The sequence below is a fragment of the Garra rufa genome, chromosome 22 (genome assembly GCF_049309525.1).
Source record: "Garra rufa chromosome 22, GarRuf1.0, whole genome shotgun sequence".
Taxonomy (NCBI): Eukaryota; Metazoa; Chordata; class Actinopteri; order Cypriniformes; family Cyprinidae; genus Garra; species Garra rufa.
Window position 1 is genome coordinate 5,169,949 of NC_133382.1, and position 25,549 is coordinate 5,195,497.

The 25,549-nt window shown below is 38.5% G+C and overlaps 1 protein-coding gene across 1 annotated transcript in view; it reads left to right on the plus strand.

Annotated features, from left to right (window-relative positions):
• The window catches only part of LOC141298318 (uncharacterized), an 81,930-nt gene that overhangs the window by 39,902 nt on the left and 16,479 nt on the right, over nucleotides 1-25,549 (plus strand). The window contains exons 8-12 of the mRNA XM_073828822.1: nucleotides 2,424-2,514; nucleotides 11,172-11,228; nucleotides 21,035-21,121; nucleotides 23,300-23,545; nucleotides 24,846-24,963. Coding sequence (XP_073684923.1) covers nucleotides 2,424-2,514; nucleotides 11,172-11,228; nucleotides 21,035-21,121; nucleotides 23,300-23,545; nucleotides 24,846-24,963 — 599 coding nt within the window. The remainder of the gene's footprint in view (nucleotides 1-2,423; nucleotides 2,515-11,171; nucleotides 11,229-21,034; nucleotides 21,122-23,299; nucleotides 23,546-24,845; nucleotides 24,964-25,549) is intronic.

Sequence of the window (25,549 nt, forward strand, 5' to 3'; positions counted from 1 at the left end):
TGTTAACTCAGGTGAGAATGTTGACGAGCACAAGGCTGGAGATCATTATGTCAGGCTGATTTGGTTAGAATGGCAGACTTGACATGTTAAAAAGAGGGTGATGCTTGAAATCATTGTTCTTCCATTGTTAACCATGGTGACCTGCAAAGAAACGCATGCAGCCATCATTGTGTTGCATAAAAATGGCTTCACAGGCAAGGATATTGTGGCTACTAAGATTGCACCTAAATCAACAATTTATAGGATCATCAAGAACTTCAAGGAAAGAGTTTCAATTCTTGTTAAGAAAGCTTCAGGGCGTCCAAGAAAGTCCAGCAAGCGTCAGGATCGTCTCCTAAAGAGGATTCAGCTGCGGGATCGGAGTGCCACCAGTGCAGAGCTTGCTCAGGAATGGCAGCAGGCAGGTGTGAGCGCATCTGAACGCACAGTGAGGCCAAGACTTTTGGAAGATGGCCTGGTGTCAAGAAGGGCAGCAAAGAAGCCACTTCTCTCCAAAAAGAACATCAGGGACAGATTGATCTTCTGCAAAAAGTATGGCGAATGGACTGCTGAGGACTGGGGCAAAGTCATATTCTCCGATGAAGCCTCTTTACGATTGTTTGGGGCATCTGGAAAAAGGCTTGTCCGGAGAAGAAAAGGTGAGCGCTACCATCAGTCCTGTGTCATGCCAACAGTAAAGCATCCTGAGACCATTCATGTGTGGGGTTGCTTCTCATCCAAGGGAGTGGGCTCACTCACAATTTTGTCCAAAAACACAGCCATGAATAAAGAATGGTACCAAAACACCGTCCAACAGCAACTTCTTCCAACAATCCAACAACAGTTTGGTGAAGAACAATGCATTTTCCAGCACGATGGAGCACCGTGCCATAAGGCAAAAGTGATAACTAAGTGGCTCGGGGACCAAAACGTTGAAATTTTGGGTCCATGGCCTGGAAACTCCCCAGATCTGAATCCCATTGAGAGCTTGTGGTCAATCCTCAAGAGGCGGGTGGACAAACAAAAACCCACTAATTCTGACAAACTCCAAGAAGTGATTATGAAAGAATGGGTTGCTATCAGTCAGGATTTGGCCCAGAAGTTGATTGAGAGCATGCCCAGTCGAATTGCAGAGGTCCTGAAAAAGAAGGGCCAACACTGCAAATACTGACTCTTTGCATAAATGTCATGTAATTGTCGATAAAAGCCTTTGAAATGTATGAAGTGCTTGTAATTATATTTCAGTACATCACAGAAAGAACTGAAACAATGATCTAAAAGCAGTTTAGCAGCAAACTTTGTGAAAACTAATATTTGTGTCATTCTCAAAACTTTTGGCCACGACTGTATATATATCTATGCCTTTATACGTAAGCCGTCCGCCATTTTGCTGCGGTCCACTTGACGTCATTCACCCATAGATCTATGTAATTGACCATAGTAATCACTGAATATTCGAAATGCCACAGTCCTGAACAGCCGTTGGTCTGCGAACCTACAGTATGGTGAATGACGTCAAGTGGACCGCTCTAAAATGGCGGATGCATCTACGTGCTTGGAGCGGTCCAATGGGGTATTATACGTATATATATCTATGGTTTCAGCAACCAGCTCCACCCACGTCCCGCCTTTTTGCCCATTTTCGATTATCCGGGAGTGACACGTGGTGACGCGATTCCAAGATGGCGACGGCCGAATCCCGCCCACTATAGGCTTCAAAATCGCTCTTCATAATCCTACGGGTGACGTCCATATTTTTGACAGTGTATGGTGTAGACACGGCGTTAATCGCGATTTCAAAATAAAAAGTTTAAACCCTCACTGTGAACCCAGTTTACACGTTTTGTTGTCCACATATTCATTAAATTACTGTGGCTATAGCATTTCTATGGTAAAGATATGGCCAAATATTATTTTGAATTCTTTTAAGAAACAAAACTTTTGCGTTCACACACAAAACAATTACGTTTTGTGAGAGCAAAATTTCTCAGAAGAATGCAGAAGTTTTGCGAACAAAGGCAAAGTTTCTCATAAGAATATAAATGTTTTGCAAGTAAACGTAAAAGCATTCCAAATATAATTTTTCCAATCATCTCATATTTTTTCCATCACCATATTCCAGCTCCATAGAAACAGGCATATAGAAGCTGTACTTGCATGCCTAATAAAAACAGAAAATATCTATGCAGGGTGTTACTAAGATGGCCTTCGTGTGAACTGAATTGCCTTAAAGGCTCTTTAGTTAAAACAACAACTTTCAAATCACAGAGTCAATCAGTGAGATCTTCAAATGGTGTGCTGGGATTGACTGGCACGTTTAATAATCTGAGACACGGCTGACGTTTATCGGACACGGCTAGCAAACAACACAAAGCATGCCTGCTAAATCAGCCCTTTCACTCCCGTCCTCACACACACTCTCTCTCTCGTCTGTCTTCTGTCAGGAAAGATGTGGAGATAAGCAGCACTAGCAGCCGGCTGGAGGCCGAAGAGGCTGTGAACGCAGGCCTGCAGAGGAAGAATAAGGAGCTCCAGGTGAGGCCTCATGGGAGAGCCACAGCATTCCTGTCTTTCAGCGCCGTGGGGGTCCAAGACTCTGATTTGTGAGCCAGAGATGACAAAAACATAGCTGAGGAGTTCAGGAGCTGATAACGATCTCTCTAGAGAGGGAAGGAAGGCTCCGGTTGTAACCTCACACTGCTTTTTTAAGCAGAGTCTGTTTAACCTGTGCTCTGTTGGCTTTTTTTGCACAGGACTCAGAGACTGACAGCAGAATGGTATATTTGAAAAGAAAGAGAGAGTTAGATCATGTCTGAGGCATTTAAAAGCTGTTGAAAAGCAATGTTAGTTTAACCTCTGTCACTCCCACTTCATGTCAATTAGATGTGACACCCTCTCCAAGTCTAAATGTGTTTAGAAATGCGTGATATTAATGCGTTTAAAGGAGTAATTCACCCAGAAATGAAGATGTGGCCATCTAAAATGTAAATGAGTTTGTTTCTTTATCAGTTTGGGAGAAGTGTAGCATTACGTCACTTGCTCACCAATGCAGTGAATGGGTGCCGTCAGAAAGAGATCTAATAAAAACATCACAAAAGTCCACAAGTAATCCACACCACTTCAGTCCATGAGTTAACATCTTGAGCAGCCAAAAGCTGCATGTTTGTAAGAAACAAATCCCTAACTAAGACTTTTTTAACTAAAATACAAATTCATAATCCATAATAACGCTTTCTCCAGTGAAAAAGTGGTTTGGTCTGAATCAGGAGAGAAATATAAGCAGATCAAACACTGTTTACAAGCCAAAACAATCTAAAACAGCTCTAAACAAATTATGCGGGTGGATTTTAATGTGAGAGACAACAGGAGATGGACTTTTTCAGTGAAAGGAAGCGTTATTATGGATTATGGACTAAATCTTAATGATTTGTTTCTTACAAACACAGTTTTTCGCTTCACAAGATATTAATTGATGAACTGGAGTGATGTGGATTACTTGTGGATTATTGTGATGTTTTGATCAGCTTTTTGGACTCTTATTCTGACGGCACCCATTCACTGCAGAGGATCCATTGGTGAGCAAGTGATGGAATGCTACATTTCTCCAAATCATAAATGGATTAACATACATCGTGGATGTTCTCAGAGTGAGCACATTTTCAGTACATCTTTATTTTTGAGTGAACTGTTCCTTTAAGGCAATTTCAGAGACAATATCAGAAGGACAATGAAGATGTATCTTTTGCCACAGAGATAATGCCTTTACAATCCCATGCACATGAAAGTAATGGTAATTCAGTTTTGTTTTGTTTCCCGAGCTTCAGGCAGGCTAAAAGACTTGAGATGGACAAGACAGTAGGCGGTTTCTCCACGGACTCGAGCTTGTTTAGAGAACACAGTCGCTCTTTGTCTCTCATGCTTGTCTGCTATAATGAAGTTGAAAGTTGATCCGTGTGTTGGTGAGGGTGGACATGTTTTCACTTTCAGCTTGGGCATTCAGCGTATCACACAAAGCATGCTTTATGGCTCCGTCTGCCCATTAATTACAACACAGGTGGAGATGAGGACAAATGTGACATGCCTGCCGAAGAGCACTGGGTTATTCTGTCGGGTCGGTTCAGGTGAAGTTTTGACCTGCTAGTTGGTGATTGTTAATCAGAAGATGAGCATTATGAGATGGGCAGCTTTTATGGACAGAGAGACAGATCATCTTAATGAGAGTCAGTTTTAGTCAAGTAATAACATGATGTAGATATTTGGCTCATGTCATGTTGATGCAATCAATCAAAGAATCTAATTTCATTAATAAATTGGCATGATGAAAAGTTTTCTGAACATCCTTACAAAAAAATGAACACATAGCCTCTTGGTTTTTGTAAATATTTTTTGTTTGTGTATAACCAGGGCTAGTTGTCACAGTATGTTTCTTATTTAAAGGCCAATCTAAATCTTTTTTGTCACCTAAACCCCTAAGTATAAGTCCCAATGAGGTTTTAAGTTAATATTTTAGTAATTTAACAACACAATTGCATGTTTACCGTTCTCTGATAGCAGTTGATGGTCACATGACATGCAGGCAAACAAATAAAATATTTCATCTTTCTAATAAGTGTTATTTTGATTGTTTTTAGTTAAAAATTATTCATGCATTTATTTTAATTGTACTTTCCCCCCTAATTTAATTAATTATTAGCTTTACATCAGCTCACAAACTCCTGTTTGCCATGAAGTCTTGATAAAACAACATTTTTATCAGTTTTGAGTTTTATATGTCATTATGTGTTCCACAAAAATTATAGAGTTTATTAAACGTGTTCTGTGACAACATGCCCCAGTGGGGGAAACTACTATATGGTGTAAGTTTTGTTAAACAACCTATGGTAGGCCTTTCACAATTTTAAAGCAATTATGAACTGTAAAACAATTCATGCATCACCTAATATATCAAAAGAGCAGGATACAGATGATATTGGTTTTGGCAAACACATTGTAATTAGTACAAATTGTGGCTTGTGGCAACTTGCCCAAGTTAAAATGTGACAAAACACCTTGAGAACACAGTTCAACCTTGTAGTTCAAGTGTATGTGTAGGCACTCCTTAGACTTTACCATGATGAATGTGTGGTTTTATTGTGTTCACTACACAGTAACTAAGAGATTGTTGACAGCTTCCCCCTTAGAGTGTGACAGCTAGCAATAGGTACTGAAAGTTGAGTTTCTGTGTGTCTTATGCCATATTTTACAGTTCAGAGGCAATGAGGAGGTCAGTAGGTACAGTGAGGTCAGGGTGAACTGAGATCGACTGGTACTGTGTACAGTAATGGTGATTCAGTTTTTTTCTCTGCCAGAGGTGTTAGTAATCTGCTTTATGAGTTTCTCTGTGAGCTTCACTGACATGGGAATGACAGGATAGTGTGTTTCAGAAATAATGATATGGAAGAACTGTCTGCAGTCAATCTTTTGATGATGTTGTTTGTTAGGAATGCATTGATCGTTCTGTCATTATTTACGCATTTCGATTCAAACTGTGACTTCATTTCTTCAGTGGAACACAGAAGGGAACATTATCAACAGTGTGCTGGTCACTCTTTTGAAGGCAATTAAGGCTCTAAAGGTTCAAAAAGGACCGAAAAACAACTAAATTATCATAAGTGTAGTCTGTATGACTCTTTCACTATTTCTTCCACTTTTTCCTGAAGTTATATAATGGCTTTGTGTGAATTTAAATAAATACCTTTTTATTCTTTCACACACACACACACACACACACACACACACACACACACACACACACACACACACACACACACACACACACACATGTTGGGTTTACATGTTTTATGGGGACATTCCATAGGCGTAATGGTTTTTATACTGTACAAACCGTACTTTCTATCGCCCTACACCTACCCTACACCTAAACCTAGCCCTAACAGGAGATTGTGCACACTTTTACTTCATCAAAAAAACTCATTGTGCATGATTTATAAGCCTGTTTCCTCATGGGGACCTGAGAAATGTCCCCACAAGGTCAAAATCTACTGGTATTCCTATCCTTGTGGGGACATTTGGTCCCCACAACGTGATGAATACCAGGTACACACACACACACACACACACACACACACACACACACACACACAAAAAACAGCTCATAAACTACAAGATAAAATTTCAACACATCAAAATGCACCTGACACAACATACAGCTGGAAAATGATTATTTGACACCCTGCTTTTGATTTGCCCACTGACAAAAAAATTATCAGTCTATAATTTTAATAGTAGGTTTATTATAACAGTGAGAGACCACAAGCACAAAACACTTTTCAAAAAAAGTTCTGAATTGATTTGCATTTTAATGAGTGAAATAAGTATTTGACCCCCTTCGCAAAACATGACTTAGCACTTGGTGACAACTCCAACCTTCAGTTCCCTCCACAGATTTTCTATGGGATTACTGGCTAGGCCACTCCAGGACCTTAATGTGCTTCTTCTTGAGCCACTCCTTTGTTGCCTTGGCCGTGTGTTTTGGGTCATTTTCATGCTGGAATACCCATCCACATCCCATTTTCAATGAGAGAAGGAGGTTGTCACTGAAAATTTGATGGTAAATCCATTTGATGTGGTGCAGTTGTCCTTTCCCCTATAGCAGAAAAACACCTCCAAAGCATAATGTTTCCACATCCACCTCATGTTTGACGGTGGGGATGGTGTTCTTGGGGTCATAGACAGCATTCCTCCTCTTCCAAACACAGCGACTTGAGTTGATGCCAAAGAGCTCGATATTGGTCTCATCTGACCACAACACTTTCATCCAGTTCTCCTCTGAATCATTCAGATGTTGTTGGCAAACTTCAGACTGGCCTGTACATGTGCTTTCTTGAGCAGGGGGACCTTGAGGGCACTGCAGGATTTTATGGTTAGTGTGTTACTAATTGTTTTCTTGGTAACTATGGTCCTAGCTGACTTGAGATCATTGACAAGATCCTCCCATGTAGTTCTGGGCTGATTCCTCACCGTTCTCATGATCATTGAAACTCTACAAGGTGAGATCTTGTTTCTTTCATTTGCGAATAATCACACCAACTGTTGTCACCTTCTCACCAAGCTGCTTGGCGATGGTTTTGTAGCCCATTCCAGTTTTGTGTAGGTCTACAATCTTGTCCCTGACATCCTTGGACAGCTCTTTGGTCTTGGCCATGGTGGAGAGTTAAGAATCTGATTGATTGCTTGCTTCTGTGGACAGGTGTCTTTTATACTAGTAACAAACTGAGATTAGAACCTAGTCTCAGCTTGTTACCTGTATAAAAGATACCTGTGAGCCAGAAATCTTGCTGATTGATAAGGGTTCAAATACTTATTTCACTCATTAAAATGCAAATCAATTTATAACTTTTTTGAAATGCATTTTTTTTGTGAAAGTATGTTCAGCTACTCTTTTCAATTAACTTTGAACTATTTTACTCTTTAAATAAATAAATATGGGTAATTATTGGTCACAAAGTTAATTTTAAGTCTTATTTTTGTCTTATTTACTTACTTTTTAAATGAGTCTTCCCATTAATGCCATTATAGTGTTCATTCAGACTGATTTGTAAATGTGCATGAACGCAAGAGACAGGATTAAGCGCATGAACCAATCACAGCTGATCATAACCAGTCCTATCCAACCATATCATGATGGAGGCATTACCTCCTCTCACATGACTCTCCCCACCAACCACCGCATGCTTTAGAGGGTCTGTTAAAACTCAATGGGCTCAGGGGAGGTAAAAGAGTCGTGGAGACAGTTTACCTGCTGGTCTCACTGTTGGACAATGTTTCTTTAGAAAAATAAGTGATGCGTGCACTTTTTAATGTTATATTTTGTCATATTGCCATTGTTTTATTTTTGTACTACAAATTTTACTCTCATCCAATATTTTGAGAAAGCACTTCCTCCCTTGCCTCCCCTGAGAAAACACCCCTGATGTAAAGTAATCCAGTGACTCGATTAAAGGGGTCATCGGATGCCCATTTTCCACAAGTTCATATGATTCTTTAGGGTCTTAATGAAAAGTCTATAATATACTTCAGTTAACAATTCTCAGTAGGAGTGTAAAAAGCCACCCTTTTACCTAGTCAAAATCAGCTCTGCAAAAACTCAACTCATTCTATTGCATGTTCCTTTAAATGCAAATGAGCTCTGCTCGCCCCGCCCCTCTCTGCCATGTAATGATCAGCCGTAATGTTTACTTTAACCCTTATACTCACTTCTGCTGTGGGTGAATCTGCATCACGAAGGATTTGCACAAACATAGATCGGGATCGGTGCCTTCCTTTCAAAAACTAAAGTAACGTTAATCCTCTGCACCTTCAGTGGCTCAGATGTCCGTAGTAAATGACGACTGCTATGTTCATTATTACATCCCACAACAGAACACCTCAATCGCTCAATATGAGACATTCTTGTCTTCCCCTGTACTTGAGTCACACAATGGCGATCGGAGTCAGGCTGTTTCAGCTCGGTGAGGGTAAGGCGCTCATGTCAATCAACTATCGTGGGAGCGGCCTCTGGCGGTGTGTCGTCACAACGACGAAGCTGAGAATGAGCTGATTTTAAAAAGGGGATATTACTTTTAAAGATTAAAAAAATACCACTGGGTGGATTTTAATCATTGTAGGGTGGTTGTGTACACAAACTGCCAACACACATTAATGTTCAAACAACATGTAAAAGTGAGTTTTGCATTCGATGACCCCTTTAACACTTTTTGCCAGCCTTTCACAGACAGGGCTTTATCAGGGCTTCTGTGTTGCAAAATGTAAATCTGAATCGTCATGATTTGTGAATCGGAATGATTCAGTACTATTATCGCTTCGGTTCAGTGTGATTGCATGGAACAGAGCAGCAGCACAGTCTTTAAAATAATTCTTTTCATGTTCCAGTAAAGAAATAAATTGACATGAGAGACAGTTAATGATGATTAATTGTTATAAACTATCACTAATTGTGTGTGGAAGGCAGGCTGATTGGTTCAGTGTGTGCGTTCACTGTGTGTGTGGAGGGCAGGCTGATTTGTTCAGTGTGTGTGAAGGGGGTGTGGATTCTCTTCAGTCTGAGGTGAGGTGGAGTGTGTGTGTATGTGTGTGTGTGTGTGTGTGTGTGTGTGTGTTAGTCTACATCGGTCTCTGTTTGCTCATGGCTGTTCTCTCCGCTGAAGTCCTTCGCTGGCATGTGAGTTCCTGAGCTCTTCACTGCAATAGTTTATGGTTGTTGTTTTCTATATGTCTCGCATTTCTGCTTGTCCCTGCATGTGTGGAACATCAATAGCTTGATCTGTGAAGTAACATTTAATTCAGCAATTTTTAAATGGAAGTGAGTCATTCAGGCCTTTGGGTTCAAGTTAAATGTCTTTCTGAGTGTGTGTATTGGATCTGAGGTTGTCAGCATGTTTGTCCTCCAGCTATTCAACTCAGACTAACTTCCTGCCCTTGACAGAGACAAGATCATTCATAAGATATAATGTGCCACAAGACATGAGGACAAGGAGTTCATCACTGTTTTCACACTTTCAGTCATAAATTTCTGGCATTGCCCAATTTACAGTTCTCAATGTCATGTTTTTGACCCAGTGGTATTTTGTGGTTAGTATATAACTCTTAATGAAGTTGAAAGATTATTAGATTTATGACAACTTGCTCATTTTTGTCTCAGCCGTGTGCATAGAAAAAGGTTCAAGGTTTTGACCCAGAGTGTTTGCTTTGTGATATTTTCACAAGAATTCCAGCGTGTCCCATCTAGTTGGCCCTTCGCTCTTCCTCCGTGGTTTTTTACTGTGTGATTATGGCGTCACACTGATTGGAGAGCTTATCTTAGATTTGGACACATTTACTATGGAAAGAAAGCCAAAGGAGAGGGTTTTTTCCTCCGTAACGTTTATTGTAATGTAACTTGGAAAATTAAATGCAGTGCAATTATTTCAAATATCTTTAAAATGTTTTTTTTTATTAATTAAAAATCTCTTGATGCTGAATTGGTGATATTCTGTTTATTAAACAGTAAAATGTTTAAGCTTTTTTAAAGAAATTATTTTAATCAAGGCTGCTTTATTTTGAAGTGACGGTCAGAAGTGACAGTTAAACATAGGTTTTGAATAAATGCGATTTTTTTTTAAAACTTTATATTCATCAAATAATCCTGAAAAATAAAATGTATCATAGTTTCCACAAAAATATGAACCAGCACATCTGTTTTCAACACTGATAATAATAAAAAATGTTTCTTGAGCAGCAAATCAGCATATTAAAATGATTTCTGAAGGCTCATGTGACACTGAAGACTAGAGTAATGATGCTGAAAATTCAACTCATAAGTGTCAATTTTCCATCAAATATATTATCTAAAAGGTGAATACATAAGCTTTCCACTAAAATATGGTTTGTTATAGGGCAATATTTGGCTAAGATTCAACTACTTGAAAATCTGGAATGTAAGGGTGCAAAAAAATCTAAATATTGAGAAAATCGCTTTTAAAGTTGTTTAAATTAAGATCTTTGCAATGCATATTGCTAATCAAAAATTGAATTTTAATATATTTACGGTAGGAAATGTACAAAATATCTTCATGGAACATGATCTTTAATTAATATCCCAATGATTTTTGGCAAAAAGAAAAATTTTGACCCATACAATGTATTCTGCCCTCCAAAGGCAAAGTGCAGTAACTACACATTTGGTCAAAATTGAGTTAAGGCTTAAAATGGACTTTGTGACAACTGTTTTGTCTTGTGGCAAAGTCTCTGGGTTAAATTGTGTCCCGCTGCAGAGATGAGAGATTCAACGTGTTTGACTAGCTGGTGTAAAAACTTTAAAGGCATTTTTCTCAGTTTCAGTGTTGGCGTAGTTACTGCACTTTGCCTTTGGAGGGCAGTATTGTTGGCTGTTGCTACAAATATACCCACACCCGTGCTACTTAATATATAGGTTTTGTGACCTATATATTCACATAAAAAAACATCTATTTGAAATTTCTACTGTATTTCTGAACAAATAAATCCACCTTAGTGAGCAGAAGAGACTTCTTTGGGAAGCCCAACCACAAACAGCAGTGTGCCTTTATTCAGTGCCTTTATTTATACATTTACAGTATATCATACAGTGTGCATATATTGTTTTCTGTAACACCGACCCGTATCTCTTCCCACAGGTCCGCATTGAAGAGCTGGAGGAAGAGCTGGAGGCCGAGAGAGCCTTACGAGCAAAGGTACGGCACAGAAATCTAACCTAATGGGCGTCTGCTAATTATGAACGGCCCTCTGTGATCAGCATCTCCCTAAACACACAAGCTTAGATCTTTTTCCAAAGGACTGCCAGATAAGCGAGACACTAATGTCGTCCATTAGCTCAAAATCTATGATTTTGACTGATGAGGTATTCGTGGCACCTGAACGTACCTGCAAACAATTACAGTTCAACCTTTAGATACCCTCCTATAATAGAGAAATGCTCTGTATGTCAGTGTTATACTAGCAAAAAAGCTGTAGTTTTTTAAATAGTGCAGCTTTTCTAGTTGCACACTGTTTTTTCCAGCAAGTTTCAGTGCATCTTGACAAACACTGTGTGTTGAGCTGATAATCAAACACACTCCTGCCATCTGTCGCTTTGGAAAGTCTTATTCATATGGAATTGATTCATGGAAACAAATGGAGCCGTTTTTAGACTTAAATATTTTTTTGAATGCAGATTTTTATTGCTTATTTCTAATTAGTTTTTCCTATTTGATGGTAATGTATCATTTTAAGTAGAATTTTTAAATTCAAAATAAATCTTTTTCATGGTTTTTGTGCCATAAAGCTGTACTGTAAGTTATCATGTAATCAGATGTGAGCACAAATGTTTATTGACAAGCTTTTTTCCCCATGACTAAGATGACAATAAGGTCAGTAAATGAAAACTACGACTATATTAACATGCAATGTCATTGAAGAAAAAAGACATGCTGACATGAACATTTTCCTCAAAAATTTAAAGTTTAAAGTACATTTAAAGTTTTGCACCTGAAGTACATAATACAAACATGCACAGGTATTCAGCATGCACAATACACTGTAGTAAAATTTGTTTCTCGACAGCATGTTATTTAATAACACTCATAACAATTCATAACATGCCTTCAGTATATCTTAATAATATGTTAAATTAGTAACAGCTAGTTTTAGTTTTAATCTCAAGATTTTTAAAAAATGATTATAAATTGCACAGAAACAGATTTGTAGGATTATAAATCTTTTATTCTACTATGATTAACATCACATCACATAGCAAATATTCGGTAATCCAATGCAAGCTTTGACGATTAGTTACTAGGTTAGAACCGACTCATTTGATTCCTTCGAGTCACATGTGCTGCTGTGAATCTCCTGCCTTGAGTTTAACCGTGAACTAAAATTCAATTCAGTTCATTGGTGTGAATCACTGTGAATCTGCTCAAAAGAACAATTTGTTCGTAAAGGCCTGACCTCAGGGTGGAAATGAATGAAACGTGCTGGATGGCAGCTCTGTGATGTGATCCGGTGATATGTGTGTATGTGTGTAATCCTGAGCAGATCTGACGAGTATCAGCTATCGGTTGGAGACATGTGGACAGAGTCTGGCATTGGTTTGCGTTGTGTTCAGGGCAGAGGCACCTCCGCTTTAGTATAAATCAACTGCACCTGGAATAACAGATCAGCCCAGGGTTATTAGGCGTTATCACTGCTCGGCTCCTGTCAGTCAAACTCTTCAAGCACTGTTTCAGTGTATGAATGCATTCAGCATGATAAATGCACTCTTTAAGTAGCTCAGTCTATATTTTTACTTCACTGTAAAGATGCTGCATCGCACTAATGCTTGTGCACGCAGTTGAATTCTGACCTCTTATTGAAAGAAAACATGATTTAAAATCAAAATATGAGTTCATCTTCAGTGACAGTGGATCTTTCATCCAAAATGTTCTAAAACCAATACCCGTTCTTGTCTTTGTTACGGTATAGACGTGCTGGATGAACGAGACGAAGTCGAGATCAACAATTAACACTATTTTTAATATCTTCAAGGAACAGACAGGAACAGGCAGGATAATCCACACACATGAAACAGTAACATCAAATAAAGACCGACATCAACTGAACTGAAAGACAAACTTATAAAGGGTGACTAATCATTAAACACAGGTGACTAATTGTACAAGGACAGGTGCAGGGAAATCACACTGACGAAGGGCTAAACCAAAAGACAGATCAACAGGGGAAAGACAAATGGGAAAAACCAATGACAAACAGACAGAACTGTGACATTACGCCCCCCTCCGAATAGGCGCGTCCTCGCGCCGTAGAAAAAGAAAAACAAAACAGAAAAGAGGGGCGAAAAAAAAGGAAAATGTCCATGGCGGCTTCGGCGGAGGACGCCACCCCAGGAGGGGGACCAAAACAAAAGTCCAGGTGACAGACAGTACAGTCCAGAGGGGCGACGACGGAGGGAGGAGCCAGGGAGGACATGGGTGGGGCGTAAGGCAGGAGGAACAGACCCAGACCCCAGCCATGATGACGGCCCACTGTGGAGCCGACGGAGGGAGGAACCATGGTGGACGAAGGCGTGCTGACTCCATGGGGCCGACCGACAGAGGCGGAGCAGATGGAGAAGGAGCCCGAGGCGAAGACGGAGAGCCGATGATCCGGGGTGACGCCGAGGATCCGGAGGGCCAAGGTGGAACAGGCTCTGGCGCCCGAGGCGGAGGCGGAGTCCCGGAGATCCGCGGCGGAGCCGGAGCGACAGAGGATGGAGGCTGTGCCCGCAGGAAGGAGGAGTCCCAAGGAGCCGGTGGGACGGCGCGACGAGGCACAGCCGGAGGAGCAGAGTCCTGAGGTGACGATGGGGTGACGACTGACCAGGGCGGAGCCGAAAAGACGATGGAGCCCGGTGGAGCTGGTGGATCGACGGGCGACGGTGTAGAGGAGGGCGTCGAGAGCCGTGGTGGAACCGCGGGGTCGAAGGGCCGAGGCGGAGTCCTGGACTCGGAGGCTGGAGGCGGAGCTGAGGGATCCTCCAGCCGAGACGCCGATGGACGCTGGCAGTCCCGCGGCGAGCCCACTGCACAGGTGGTGGGCTGAGGGTGAGCTGAGGGGCTGTCAGGGGACAGCGGCGGCCAGACGAACATGGCATCGGATGACAGAGGGTGGGTGGGTGGGAATTCCGGGCAGACAGGACAGACGGATATTTCCATATCAAAGTCAATTAAGTTACCAGAGTTATCTTCGATGAGATCCGAGAAAAAGTCTATTAAATCCCCAGAATTTAGTCCAAGCTCACCCTCAGCGGTGGTGCAGTGGGCAGGGCTCTCTATCGCCCTCTCTTGCTCCACGTGGCAATCCACCATCACAGATGTTGTAGTCGGCTCTCGCACCTGGTCAGATGGGTCAGGCTCTGGCTCTATCGCTCTCGGCTCTGTCTCTCCATCTGCGGTGGGCTCCGGCTGCAACTCCGCATGTCGGGGTGATGGTTGGCTGGGTTCTGGGTCTGGAGTGGGGCTGACGTCCTCCTTGACGATGTCAACAGTCCAGGATGATCGGCAGGACGCCAGCACCCACTCGATGAAATCCGGCAGGCTCTCTTGAGGACCCTCCCCGGATAGCAGCGCCTTGGTGGTGGAATTCAGTCCTAAGCGGTAGTGGATGCATAGGCTGCTATCCGGGAAGTGTGACTGGTTAGCCAGGAAGAGAAACTCACGTGTGTGGTCCTCAAGAGAGCGTTCCCCCTGCCTCAGGAGGATCAGGAGAACAGTAGGATCCATAATAACAGAAAAAACAAACACTGAGAAAAAAACTGAAAAAATAAACGCAGGGAAAACGTGCCGGGTAAACTGTATTGGTCGGTCTTTCTGTTACGGTATAGACGTGCTGGATGAACGAGACGAAGTCGAGATCAACAATTAACACTATTTTTAATATCTTCTTCAAGGAACAGACAGGAACAGGCAGGATAATCCACACACATGAAACAGTAACATCAAATAAAGACCGACATCAACTGAACTGAAAGACAAACTTATAAAGGGTGACTAATCATTAAACACAGGTGACTAATTGTACAAGGACAGGTGCAGGGAATCACACTGACGAAGGGCTAAACCAAAAGACAGATCAACGGGGGAAAGACAAATGGGAAAAACCAATGACAAACAGACAGAACTGTGACAGTCTTAGGACAACTTTGATTAACTTTTTTGATTCACTTCAAATGTTGACGTAACTTTACAACTCAGAGACAACTAGCAGTCATTAGAGTATTAAGCTGTCTGCACAAAGGAGAAGTTCACTTCCAGAACAAAAATGTACAGATCATTTACTCACCCCCTTGTCAGCCTTTCTTTTTTCAGTTTTATAGAAATTGTGTTTTTGAGGAAAACATTTCAGGATTTCTCTCCATATAGTGGACTTCTATGGTGCCCGTGAGTTTGGATTTCCAAAATGCAGTTCAAATGCAGCTTCAAAAGGCTATGTGATCCCAGCCGAGGAAGAAGAGTCTTATCTAGTGAAACGATCAGTTATTTTCTTTAAAAAATTGCAATTTTTATACTTTTTTTTAACCTCAAATGCTCGTCTTGTCTAGCTCTGCGTGTACTCTGTTTATTCTGGTTCAAGACAGTTAGGGTGGGTCAAAAAACTTCAAAAATCTCATTTTCTCCTCCAACTTTGAAATCATCCTACATTGTTGTTTTATATATATATATATATTTTGAAGGGCGTTCTTTGCACGTTCACTTTGTAAACACTGGGTCGGTACTTCTGCAGCGATGTAGGACGATTTTAAAGCTGGAGGAGAAAATGAGATGGTAGTTTTTTGATATACCGGATAACCGGAGTTCACGCAGAGCTAGACAAGATGAGCATTTGAGGTCAAAAAGTATATAAACTGTCATTTTTTTAGGAAAATAACTGATCGTTTCACTAGATAAGACTCTTCTTCCTCGGCTGGGATCATGTAGAGCCCTTTGAAGCTGCATTTTGGAAGTTCAAACACGGGGCACCATAGACGACCACTTGAAATGTTTTCCTCAAAAAACATCATTTCTTTATGACTGAAGAAAGAAAGACATGAACATCTCAGATGACGAGGGGTTAAATGATCTAAGTTTTCGTTCTGGAAGTGAGCTTCTCCTTTAATATCTGCACTTTAACACTTCATTTTGATGGATGAAGTGAAATGAAGACCTTAAAATATGATGTCAGAAAAATACATTTATGACATAATGAACTTGTAAAAAATATGCATTATCATGACTCCATGCAGTCAAAGTAACATTCATTATTATTACGTCACACACTAAAATATATTTTTTAATGACATTACACAATCAGAAAAAAACATTTATGACATCACACACTTAAAAATAATCATTATTATGACATCATACTGAAAAAATGATATTCATTATGATGTCATGCACTCTTAAAAAAAATTTGTTAAAATGACACACATTACATATTGAGAAAAATAATATTTATGGTGTCAAAAACTCATAAATTGATATAAATATATAAGATTTTTAACGTTTTTTTAAAGAATTCTCTTCTGCTCACCAATCCTGCATTTATTTGATCTAAAGTTCAGCATAAGTAGTAATATTGTGAAATATTGTTAGGATTTAAAATAATAATAAATATATTTTAAAATGTAATTTATTCCTGTGATCAAAGCTAAATTTTCAACATCATTACATCAGTCTTCAGTGTCAAATAATTCTTCAGAAATCATTCTAATATTTTGATTTGCTGTTCAAAAAACATTTATTATTATTATCAGTAGACGATCCAAAGATCAGCATTTATCTGAAATAAGGCAGTTTCTTTCGAAATGAAAGAAATTAATACTTTTATTTAGCAAGGATGCTTTAAATTGATAAAAAGTGATGATAAAGACATAAAATATTTCTATTTCAGATAAATGATGATGATGTTAAAGTTTCTATTCATCAAAGAAACCTAAAAAAAAAATCTGCTCAGCTGTTTTCAATATAATAATAAGTTTTTTAAGCAGAATATTAGAATTGGGATTCTAAAGGCTAAAAAATCAGCTTTGAAACCACAGGAATAAACTACATTTTAATATACACTATACTGTTCAAAAGTTTGGGGTCAGTAACACTTGTAATAGTCTTTAAAGAAGTCTCTTATGCTCATCAAGGCTGCATTTATTTGATTAAAAATACAGAAAAAAAAACGTAATATTGCTAAATGTTTTTATAATATAAAATAATGTTTTTTATTTTAACATACTTTAAAATAGAATTTATTCCTGTGATGAAAACCTGACTTTTCATCAGCTGTTACTCCAGTCTTAAGTGTCACATGATCCTTCAGAAATCATTCTTATATGCTGATTTAGTATTAGATTGATCAATGTTGGATAATATCAACAGTTGTGCTGCCAAATATTTTTTGGAACCTGTGATTTTTTTTTTTCAGGATTCTTTCATGAATAACAAGTTAAAAATTTTATTCAAAATATACATTTTTTATTTACAATGTAAATTATTTATTTTTAACTTTTAATACACCTTTAATTATTAACTTAATACATCCTTGGTGAATAAAAGTATTAATTTCTTTTAAAAAAAAAGAAACAATAAAAATGTACAGACCCCAAACTTTTGAACGGTATGTATTCAAATAGAAAACTGTTATTTTAAATAGTAAAACTATTTCAAACTTTTACTGTTTTTGCTGTACTTTTGACTGGTAGTGTATATAAGCTCTTTTATACATGGAATTAAAATGACAGTTTTATTTGCGGCACATTTCACATCCACACGCCCCTTTTACATCACATCTTGTGTATCAACTATAATTTCAAATTTCCTACTCGTAAATTGATTTCATTTGATCATTCATGTGCTGTGAACTCATAAATATGATATTTCCGACTCCTTGAAGGCTGTTATTATCATTTCTCTTCCGATTTCTCTTTTCATTCATCAGTAGCTGGTGATGCCTGTACATGTCCTAAAATAAAAGCACTTTACCTGATACACATGCGGGCTTCATGTCTATAGGAAGTGATGGCTTGACTCCAGCACTTGCAGGCTCTCGTGTCGAGCTCCCGGAGACAGCAACCTGTTAAAGGTCATTTTATTCAGCACTGTGATCTTCTGCTGTAAGCTATAGAAAGCCTCATAAACCATAGCAGGAATATTGTCTGACGGAGTGACATGGCCCGTGGCTGTGGATGTGAAGATGTCTTCATGTTGGGTGGCGAGTGTGAGAGTCAAGCACTGACATGCATGCGTTTATCACACATCTGCCTCCATGGAACTCCAGAGGATCTGACACAGACGCGCCATTGTTCTCTCAGATAGCATCAGACTCATCGCATTATATTCCACAGGCTTCCACAGAGGAATTCAAGCCCTCATATACCACAAACACACATGTCAAGAGCACACGTGCGTCCTGACACATATATCACCATTAGACCGAACGCATAAAAGCTGAATATACAGTATAATGCTGCAGAATGTTTACAGTATGAGTGTCTTTACATATACAGCCAGGGGCTTAAAAAGTCTTAAAGGAGTAGTTCACTTTCAGAACAAGAATTTATAGATAATGTACTCACCCCCTTGTCATCTAAGATGCTCATGTCTTTCTTTCTTCAGTCGTAAGGAAATGGTGTTTTTTGAGGAAAGCATTTCAGGATTTCTCTCCATATAATGGACTTCTATGGTGCCCCCGAGTTTGAACTTCCAAAATGCAGTTTAAATGCAGCTTCAAATGGCTCTAAATGATCCCAGCCGAGGAAGAAGGGTCTTATCTAACGAAACGATTGGTTATTTTCTAAAAACATTTACAACTTATATACTTTTTAATCTCAAACGCTTGTCTTGCCGAGCTAGACAAGATGAGCATTTGAGGTTAAAACGTATATAAATTGTAATTAAAAAAAATAACCCATCATTTTGTTAGATAAGACCCTTTTTTCCTCGGCTGTGATCATTTGGAGCCATTTGAAGCTGCATTTTGGAAGTTCAAACTCGGGGGCACTATAGAAGTCCATTATATGGAGAGAAATCCTGAAATCTGTAAATTTTTGTTCTGAATGTGAACTACTCCTTTAATTTGCCCTTTGACAAATAAAGACTTTAAATCAGAGCAGAAAGTCTTAAATTCAGAAAGTTATAGCCATGTTGTATGCATTGCAAAAAATATTTTTTGCTTTGTTTTCCAGTATAAATATCTAAATATGATAAGAAGTCTAAGAAATTGATCACAATGAAGTGAGTTTATGCTTAAAACAAGAAAAATATGTCAGTAGGGAATGAATACTTGAGCCCACTGGCAGATACAGTTGTCATAAGTTTACATACACTATGCAGAATATGCAAAATGTTAATTTTTGTTTACCAAAATAAGAGGGATCATATAAAATGCTTGTTATTTTTTATTTAGTACTGACCTGAATAAGATAAGAACGTAAAAGACGTTTACACGTACATATAGTCCACAAGAGAAAATAATAGTTATAATAATAATAAAAACGATCCTTATATAATACTGTGTTGCTGCCTGAATGATTCACAGCTGTGTTTTTGTTTGTTTGTTTGTTTGTTTACTGATAGTAGTTCATGAGTTTGTTTTAAACAGTTAAACTGCCCTCTGTTCATCAGAAAAGTCCTTTAGGTCCCACATATTCTTTGGTTTTTCAGCATTTTTGTGTATTTGAACCCGTTCCAACAATGACTGTATGATTTTGAGATCCATCTTTTCACACTGAGGACAACTGAGGGACTCATATGCAACTACTACAGAAGGTTCAAATGCTCACTGATGCTTCAGAAGGAAAATTAATGCATTAAGAGCCGGGGGTGTAAACTTTTGAATGGAAAGATGTGTACATTTTTCTTATTTTGCCTAAATATTTTTATTCAGTGCTGCCCTTCAGAAGCTACAGAAGATACATTTTTCCCAGAAGACAAAATAAGTTAAATATACCCTGATCTTCGAATTCAAAAAGTTTTCACCCCCGGCTCTTAATGCATACTTTTATATACTTTTATATACTAGAGAGTGGGCCAATTTAGTCCCAAGGAGTACTGAAATAGTACACTTAAAAGTATACTACTAGTACACTGGCACAGTATATGTATACTTACTACATAAAGTATACCTAAATATATACTTGAACTTTACTAAAGTTTACTTAATAAAATAAACTTGAAGTATGCTTCTTTTTGGTAAGGGTAGTTAGTTGAGAAGCGGCGTTTATCTGACATAGGGGTCAGAGGTTAAATTTTGATCATGTCTGAGCATGTCAACAGAAACAAAATAGCTTTATATTGAATAGTGAAATATCAAATCCCCAGCTCCTGTTCTGGCCTGTGATTCCTCTCACCATTTCACCTTTGACCGATTCTGTCTCTTTTAGCACTTGAATCACTAGTGTGCTTATACTCTCATTCTCATCATCTAACATGACGTACCGGGGAATTTATATCTCAAACAGCTGGAGAATAAATAAAGAAACCTGTTTTTGCATTCAAGATATGCTTTCATGTGTTGTAACATAAACAAGCGTCTTGTTTGTTCGTTTTATTAAGCATCTGTTGAACAGCAGTGAGCATTTTTATTGCTGTTCAACAAGTCCGGCTCTAGTTTTGAAAACAAACAAACCTTCATGTGTGTTTTGTTAAAGTGTTATGATGGTTTTTTAATTTGCCTTTGGGCTCTTGGATCCATTAAAGATCTATTTTTTATTTTATTTTCCCCCTCTGTAATGTAATGTAAGTGATCCAGACACGAGGAGGGTCTAGACTAGACTCTGTTATGGTTGTTTCTAATCACTTCCCCACATCTATCATCAGCCCTGCTTTAGCTCTTCATACACACTCATGTCCTGACCTGCATGTGGATCGTCTCTAACATCTCTGTTTAAAGCAGAGCATGTAGATTTTGTATTGGTACCTACTGTATATTTATTATATATGCAATCAGGATATAGCTGTGTGATTGGGAGTAAATGTATGGCGTTTTTCCACAGGTTGAGAAGCAGCGTGCTGATTTGAGCCGCGAACTGGATGATCTTACAGACAAACTGGAGGAAGCAGGAGGAGCCACGGCCTCTCAGGTACACAAAAAACACTGATTATGAATCTTCATAGCTGCATAAATGAAATTTAATTGCATATGCATATGCTTCAAATATACTCTTCCATTCAGTTTTTTTCAGTATTTTTTACTCTTTTTAAGGTAGAAATTAGATTTTATTAGTTTTATTTCACTATGAGAATATTAAAGTAACATTTGCTTAATGTCCTGCTGTTCAAAAGCTTGTGGTCAGTGTGATTTTTATTTATTTATTTTTTTAAAGAAGTCTCTTCTGCTCACCAAGGCTGCATTTATTTGATCAAAAATACAATAAAAACTGTAAAAATTGTGAAATACTATTACAATTTAAAAAGCTGTTTTCTGTGTAAATATACTGTAAAATGTAATTTGTTCCTGTGATCAAAGCTGAATTTTTAGCATCATTATACCAGTCTTCAGTGTCACATGATCCTTGAGAAATCATTCTAATATGCGGATTTGCTGCTCATTTCTAAATATTTATCAATGTTGATAAGTCGATATTATTTGGAAAGCATGCTTTTTTATGATTCTTTGATGAATAGAAAGTTCAAAAGAACAGCATTTATTTGAAATAAAAAATGTTTGTAACATTATAAATGTGTTTACTGCCACTTTTGATCAATTTAGTGCTTCCTTGATGAATAAAATAATTAAGCTGGCTTGAGAAAGCCAGCTTACTGAAATGCTATTTAAAGGAACACTCCACTTTTTTTGGAAATAGGCTCATTCTCCAACTCCCCCCGAGTTAATAAATTGAGTTTTACCGTTTTGAAATCCATTCAGCCGTTCTCCTGTTCTGGCGATATCACTTTTAGCATAGCTTAGCATAGATCATTTAATCCTATTAGACCAATAGTATCGCGTTCAAAAATGACCAACGAGTTTCGGTATTTGTCCTATTTGAAACTTGACTCTTCTGCAGTTATATCATGTACTAATACTGGCGGAAAATGTAAAGATGCGATTTTCTAGGCTGATAAGATTAGGAACTACACTCCCAATCCGGCGTAATAGTCAAGGAAGTTTGCCGTAACATGGACACAGCAGGCGCAGTAATATATATTGGAGAATGAGCCTGTTTCCAAAAAAAAGTGGAGTGTTCCTTTAAACTTTCAGTTTGTATTCTTCTTCTGAAACTAAAATTTCTGACTGCTACTCCTTAGAACTTTTCGCTCTACAAACTCCAAACTCAGGCCAGATCTTCAGATTGATCTGACTCCGGTTGCTATATCATTTCCAACTGATCGGACTTACACTTTTCCTAAAAATTACGATTAAATCTGGGAAAAATCCCATAGATTTACATTGATGGAATGTTTAAAAGTGCCATTTAAACTCATCTAAAATTTCTTATCTATCTATCTATCTATCTATCTATCTATCTATCTATCTATCTATCTATCTATCTATCTATCTATCTATCTATCTATCTATCTATCTATCTATCTATCTATCTATCTATCTATCTGCTAACAGCATGTTAATCATACTAGTAACTTGCTAATCATGCTAGTAATGCTAACATCATGCTGGCAACATTCTAATCATGCTAGCTACATGTTAGTAACATGCTAATCATGTTAGAATCACGCTAGAAACATTCTAACAACATACTAATTATGCTAGTAACATGCTAATAACTTGCTAATCATGTTAGAACCATGGTAACAACTTGCTAATCATGCTAGAAACACGCTAACAACATGCTCATCAGGTTAGAAACATGTTAACAACATGTTAATCATGCTAGTAACTTGTTAATAATGTCAGTAATGCTAACATGTTATAATAATAATGTCTTGCTGATCATGCTAGAAACATGCTACCAACATATTAATGATGCTAACAACATGCTATTGACATGTTAATCATGTTACAAACATGCTAGAAACATGCTAAACCCTGGTATCTATCCATTTATCCATCCATCCATCTGACAGACTGCAATGCCTTCAAAACATTTAAGCTTTAAATCTACTCTAAACTTCAGTCTTTTACAGACTGAAAACCATCAAATTTCTAAAACTTCTAAAAACTTTTCAACTTTTTCACACTTCCTGTTCAGGCTTTTTCAAGCCAACTTAAAGTTTGTCTTGACAAACCTTTTTATCTAGTTAATTTCTTAATGTTACTGACCTAAAACGGATTGTACTTTCTTGTGTGGTATTCTGTGCAGATGGAGATGAATAAGAAGCGTGAGCTGGAGCTGCAGCGCCTCCGGCGGGAGCTGGAAGAGTCATCTGTGCAGGCCGAAGCGGTGTCCGCAGCGCTGAGGAAGCGTCACAGCGATGCTCTGTCAGAGCTAGGAGAGCAGTGTGAGAGCCTGCAGAGAACCAGAGCCAAACTGGAGAAAGAGAAACAGAGTCTGAGACTGGAGGTGGACGATCTGGCGGCTTCACTGGACACGCTGCAGAAAGCCAAGGTCAGCTCTGAACATGCATGCTCAGTCCCTCAGGAGAGCATTTACTGATGCAGATGTACAGCGTTCAGACTCTCCTGATGCTCTGACCACCGAAAAACACATTAAAAGGCCTTTATGAGAACTCATTTTGACAAGTTGGATTGTTTTACTGCGGTTTTAAGGGGATTTGGGGATTTGTCAGCTGTTGAACCAGATACGCCAGCTTGACCTGGCTGGAAGACAGGAATAGTTCAGCAAAAAATGAAAATTAGCTGAAAATGTGCTCATCCTCAGGCCATCCAAGATGTAGATGAGTTTGTTTCTTCCTCAGATTTGAAGAAATGTAGCATTCCATCACTTGGTCACCAACGGATCCTCTGGAGTGAATGGGTGCCGTCAGAATGAAAGTCCAAACAGGTGATAAAAACATCACAATAATCCACAAACAATCCACACCACTCCAGTCCCTCAGTTAACATCTTGTGAAGCCAAAAGCTGCGTGTTTGTAGGAAACAAATCCATCATTAAAGTGTTCATCGGATGCCCATTTTCCACAAGTTCATATGATTCTTTAGGGTCTTAATGAAAAGTCGCTAATATATTTTGGTATTTGGTATCGTATAGGGCCTGTTTCAGCTCAGGTAAGGCACTCATGTCAATCAACTGTGCTTCATCACAACGAAAAGAAGCTGAGAATGACCTGATTTTAAAAAGGGGATATTACTTTTACAGATACCACTGAGTGGATTTTTATCATTGTAGGGTGGTTGTGTTCACAAACTGCCAACACACGTTAATGTTCAAACAACATGTAAAAGTTAGTTTTGCATCCGATGACCCCCTTAAGATGTTTTGTTTTAGCTAAATACGAGTCTATAATCCATAATAACACTTCCTCCTGGTCTGAATTAGGAAAGAAATCTAGACAGATCAAGCACTGTTTAAAAGTCAAAACAGCTCTAAACAAATATGTGGCTGGATTTTGATGTTAAAAACAACAGGAGATGGACTTTTCACTGGAGGAAGTGTTATTATGAATTATGGACTTGTATTTTAGTTACAAATTACTTCTTAAGACATTAATTGATGGACTGGAGTGTTGTGAATTACTTGTGGATTATTGTGGTGTTTTTAACAGCTATTTGGACTCTTATTCTGACGGCACCCATTCACCGCAGAGGATCCATTGCTTTCCAGAGTCAATTTCTCTAAATCTGTTTTGGTTCAGCAAGGACTATTTTTAAATTCATTCTGCTTATTTTGCTCTGTGCTAATGAAATCTAAGTCTAATGTTGCGCTGTGTGATCATGTGTAACATCAGGCATCGACTGACGCTCAGATGAGGAAACTAGAGGAGCTGCTTTGTGATGCCAATACTAGAAATGAAGACCTGCAGAAAACTGTGAACGAGGTTACAGGAGCCAAGAACAGACTCACAGGTGACTGATGAAGATCTCACATTAATACCCGAGTCAAACTACACTTCAGAAGTTTGGCATTGGTTAAAAGTGACAGTTTATGTTTCAAATAAATGCTGATCTTTTGAACTTTGTTCATCAAAGAATTCTGAAAAATAAAAAGCATCACAGTTTCCACAAAAATATGAAGCAGCACATCTGTTTTCAACACTGATAATAAGAAATGTTTCCTGAGCAGAAAATCAGCATATTAGAATGCTTTCTGAAGGATTGTGTGACATTGAAGACTGGAGTAATGATGCTGAAAATTCAGATTTGATCACATCAATAAGTTACATTTTACAATATATTCATATATTCATATTATTATATATTCAAAATCAGTTTTGTCTGCTTTTTGTGTAGCACACAAACCAAAGCTACAAACCACTCCAGCTTTCATTTCATAGGCTGTTTAATCTGGTTAAAGAGTTGTAAATAGTACTTATCCTTACCCAAAAAGAAGTATACTTCAAGTTAAGTAAGGTTCAAGTATATTTTTAAGTATACTTTATGTAGTAAGTATACAAACATCAGTGTACTAGTAGTTCAAGTGTACTATTTCAAT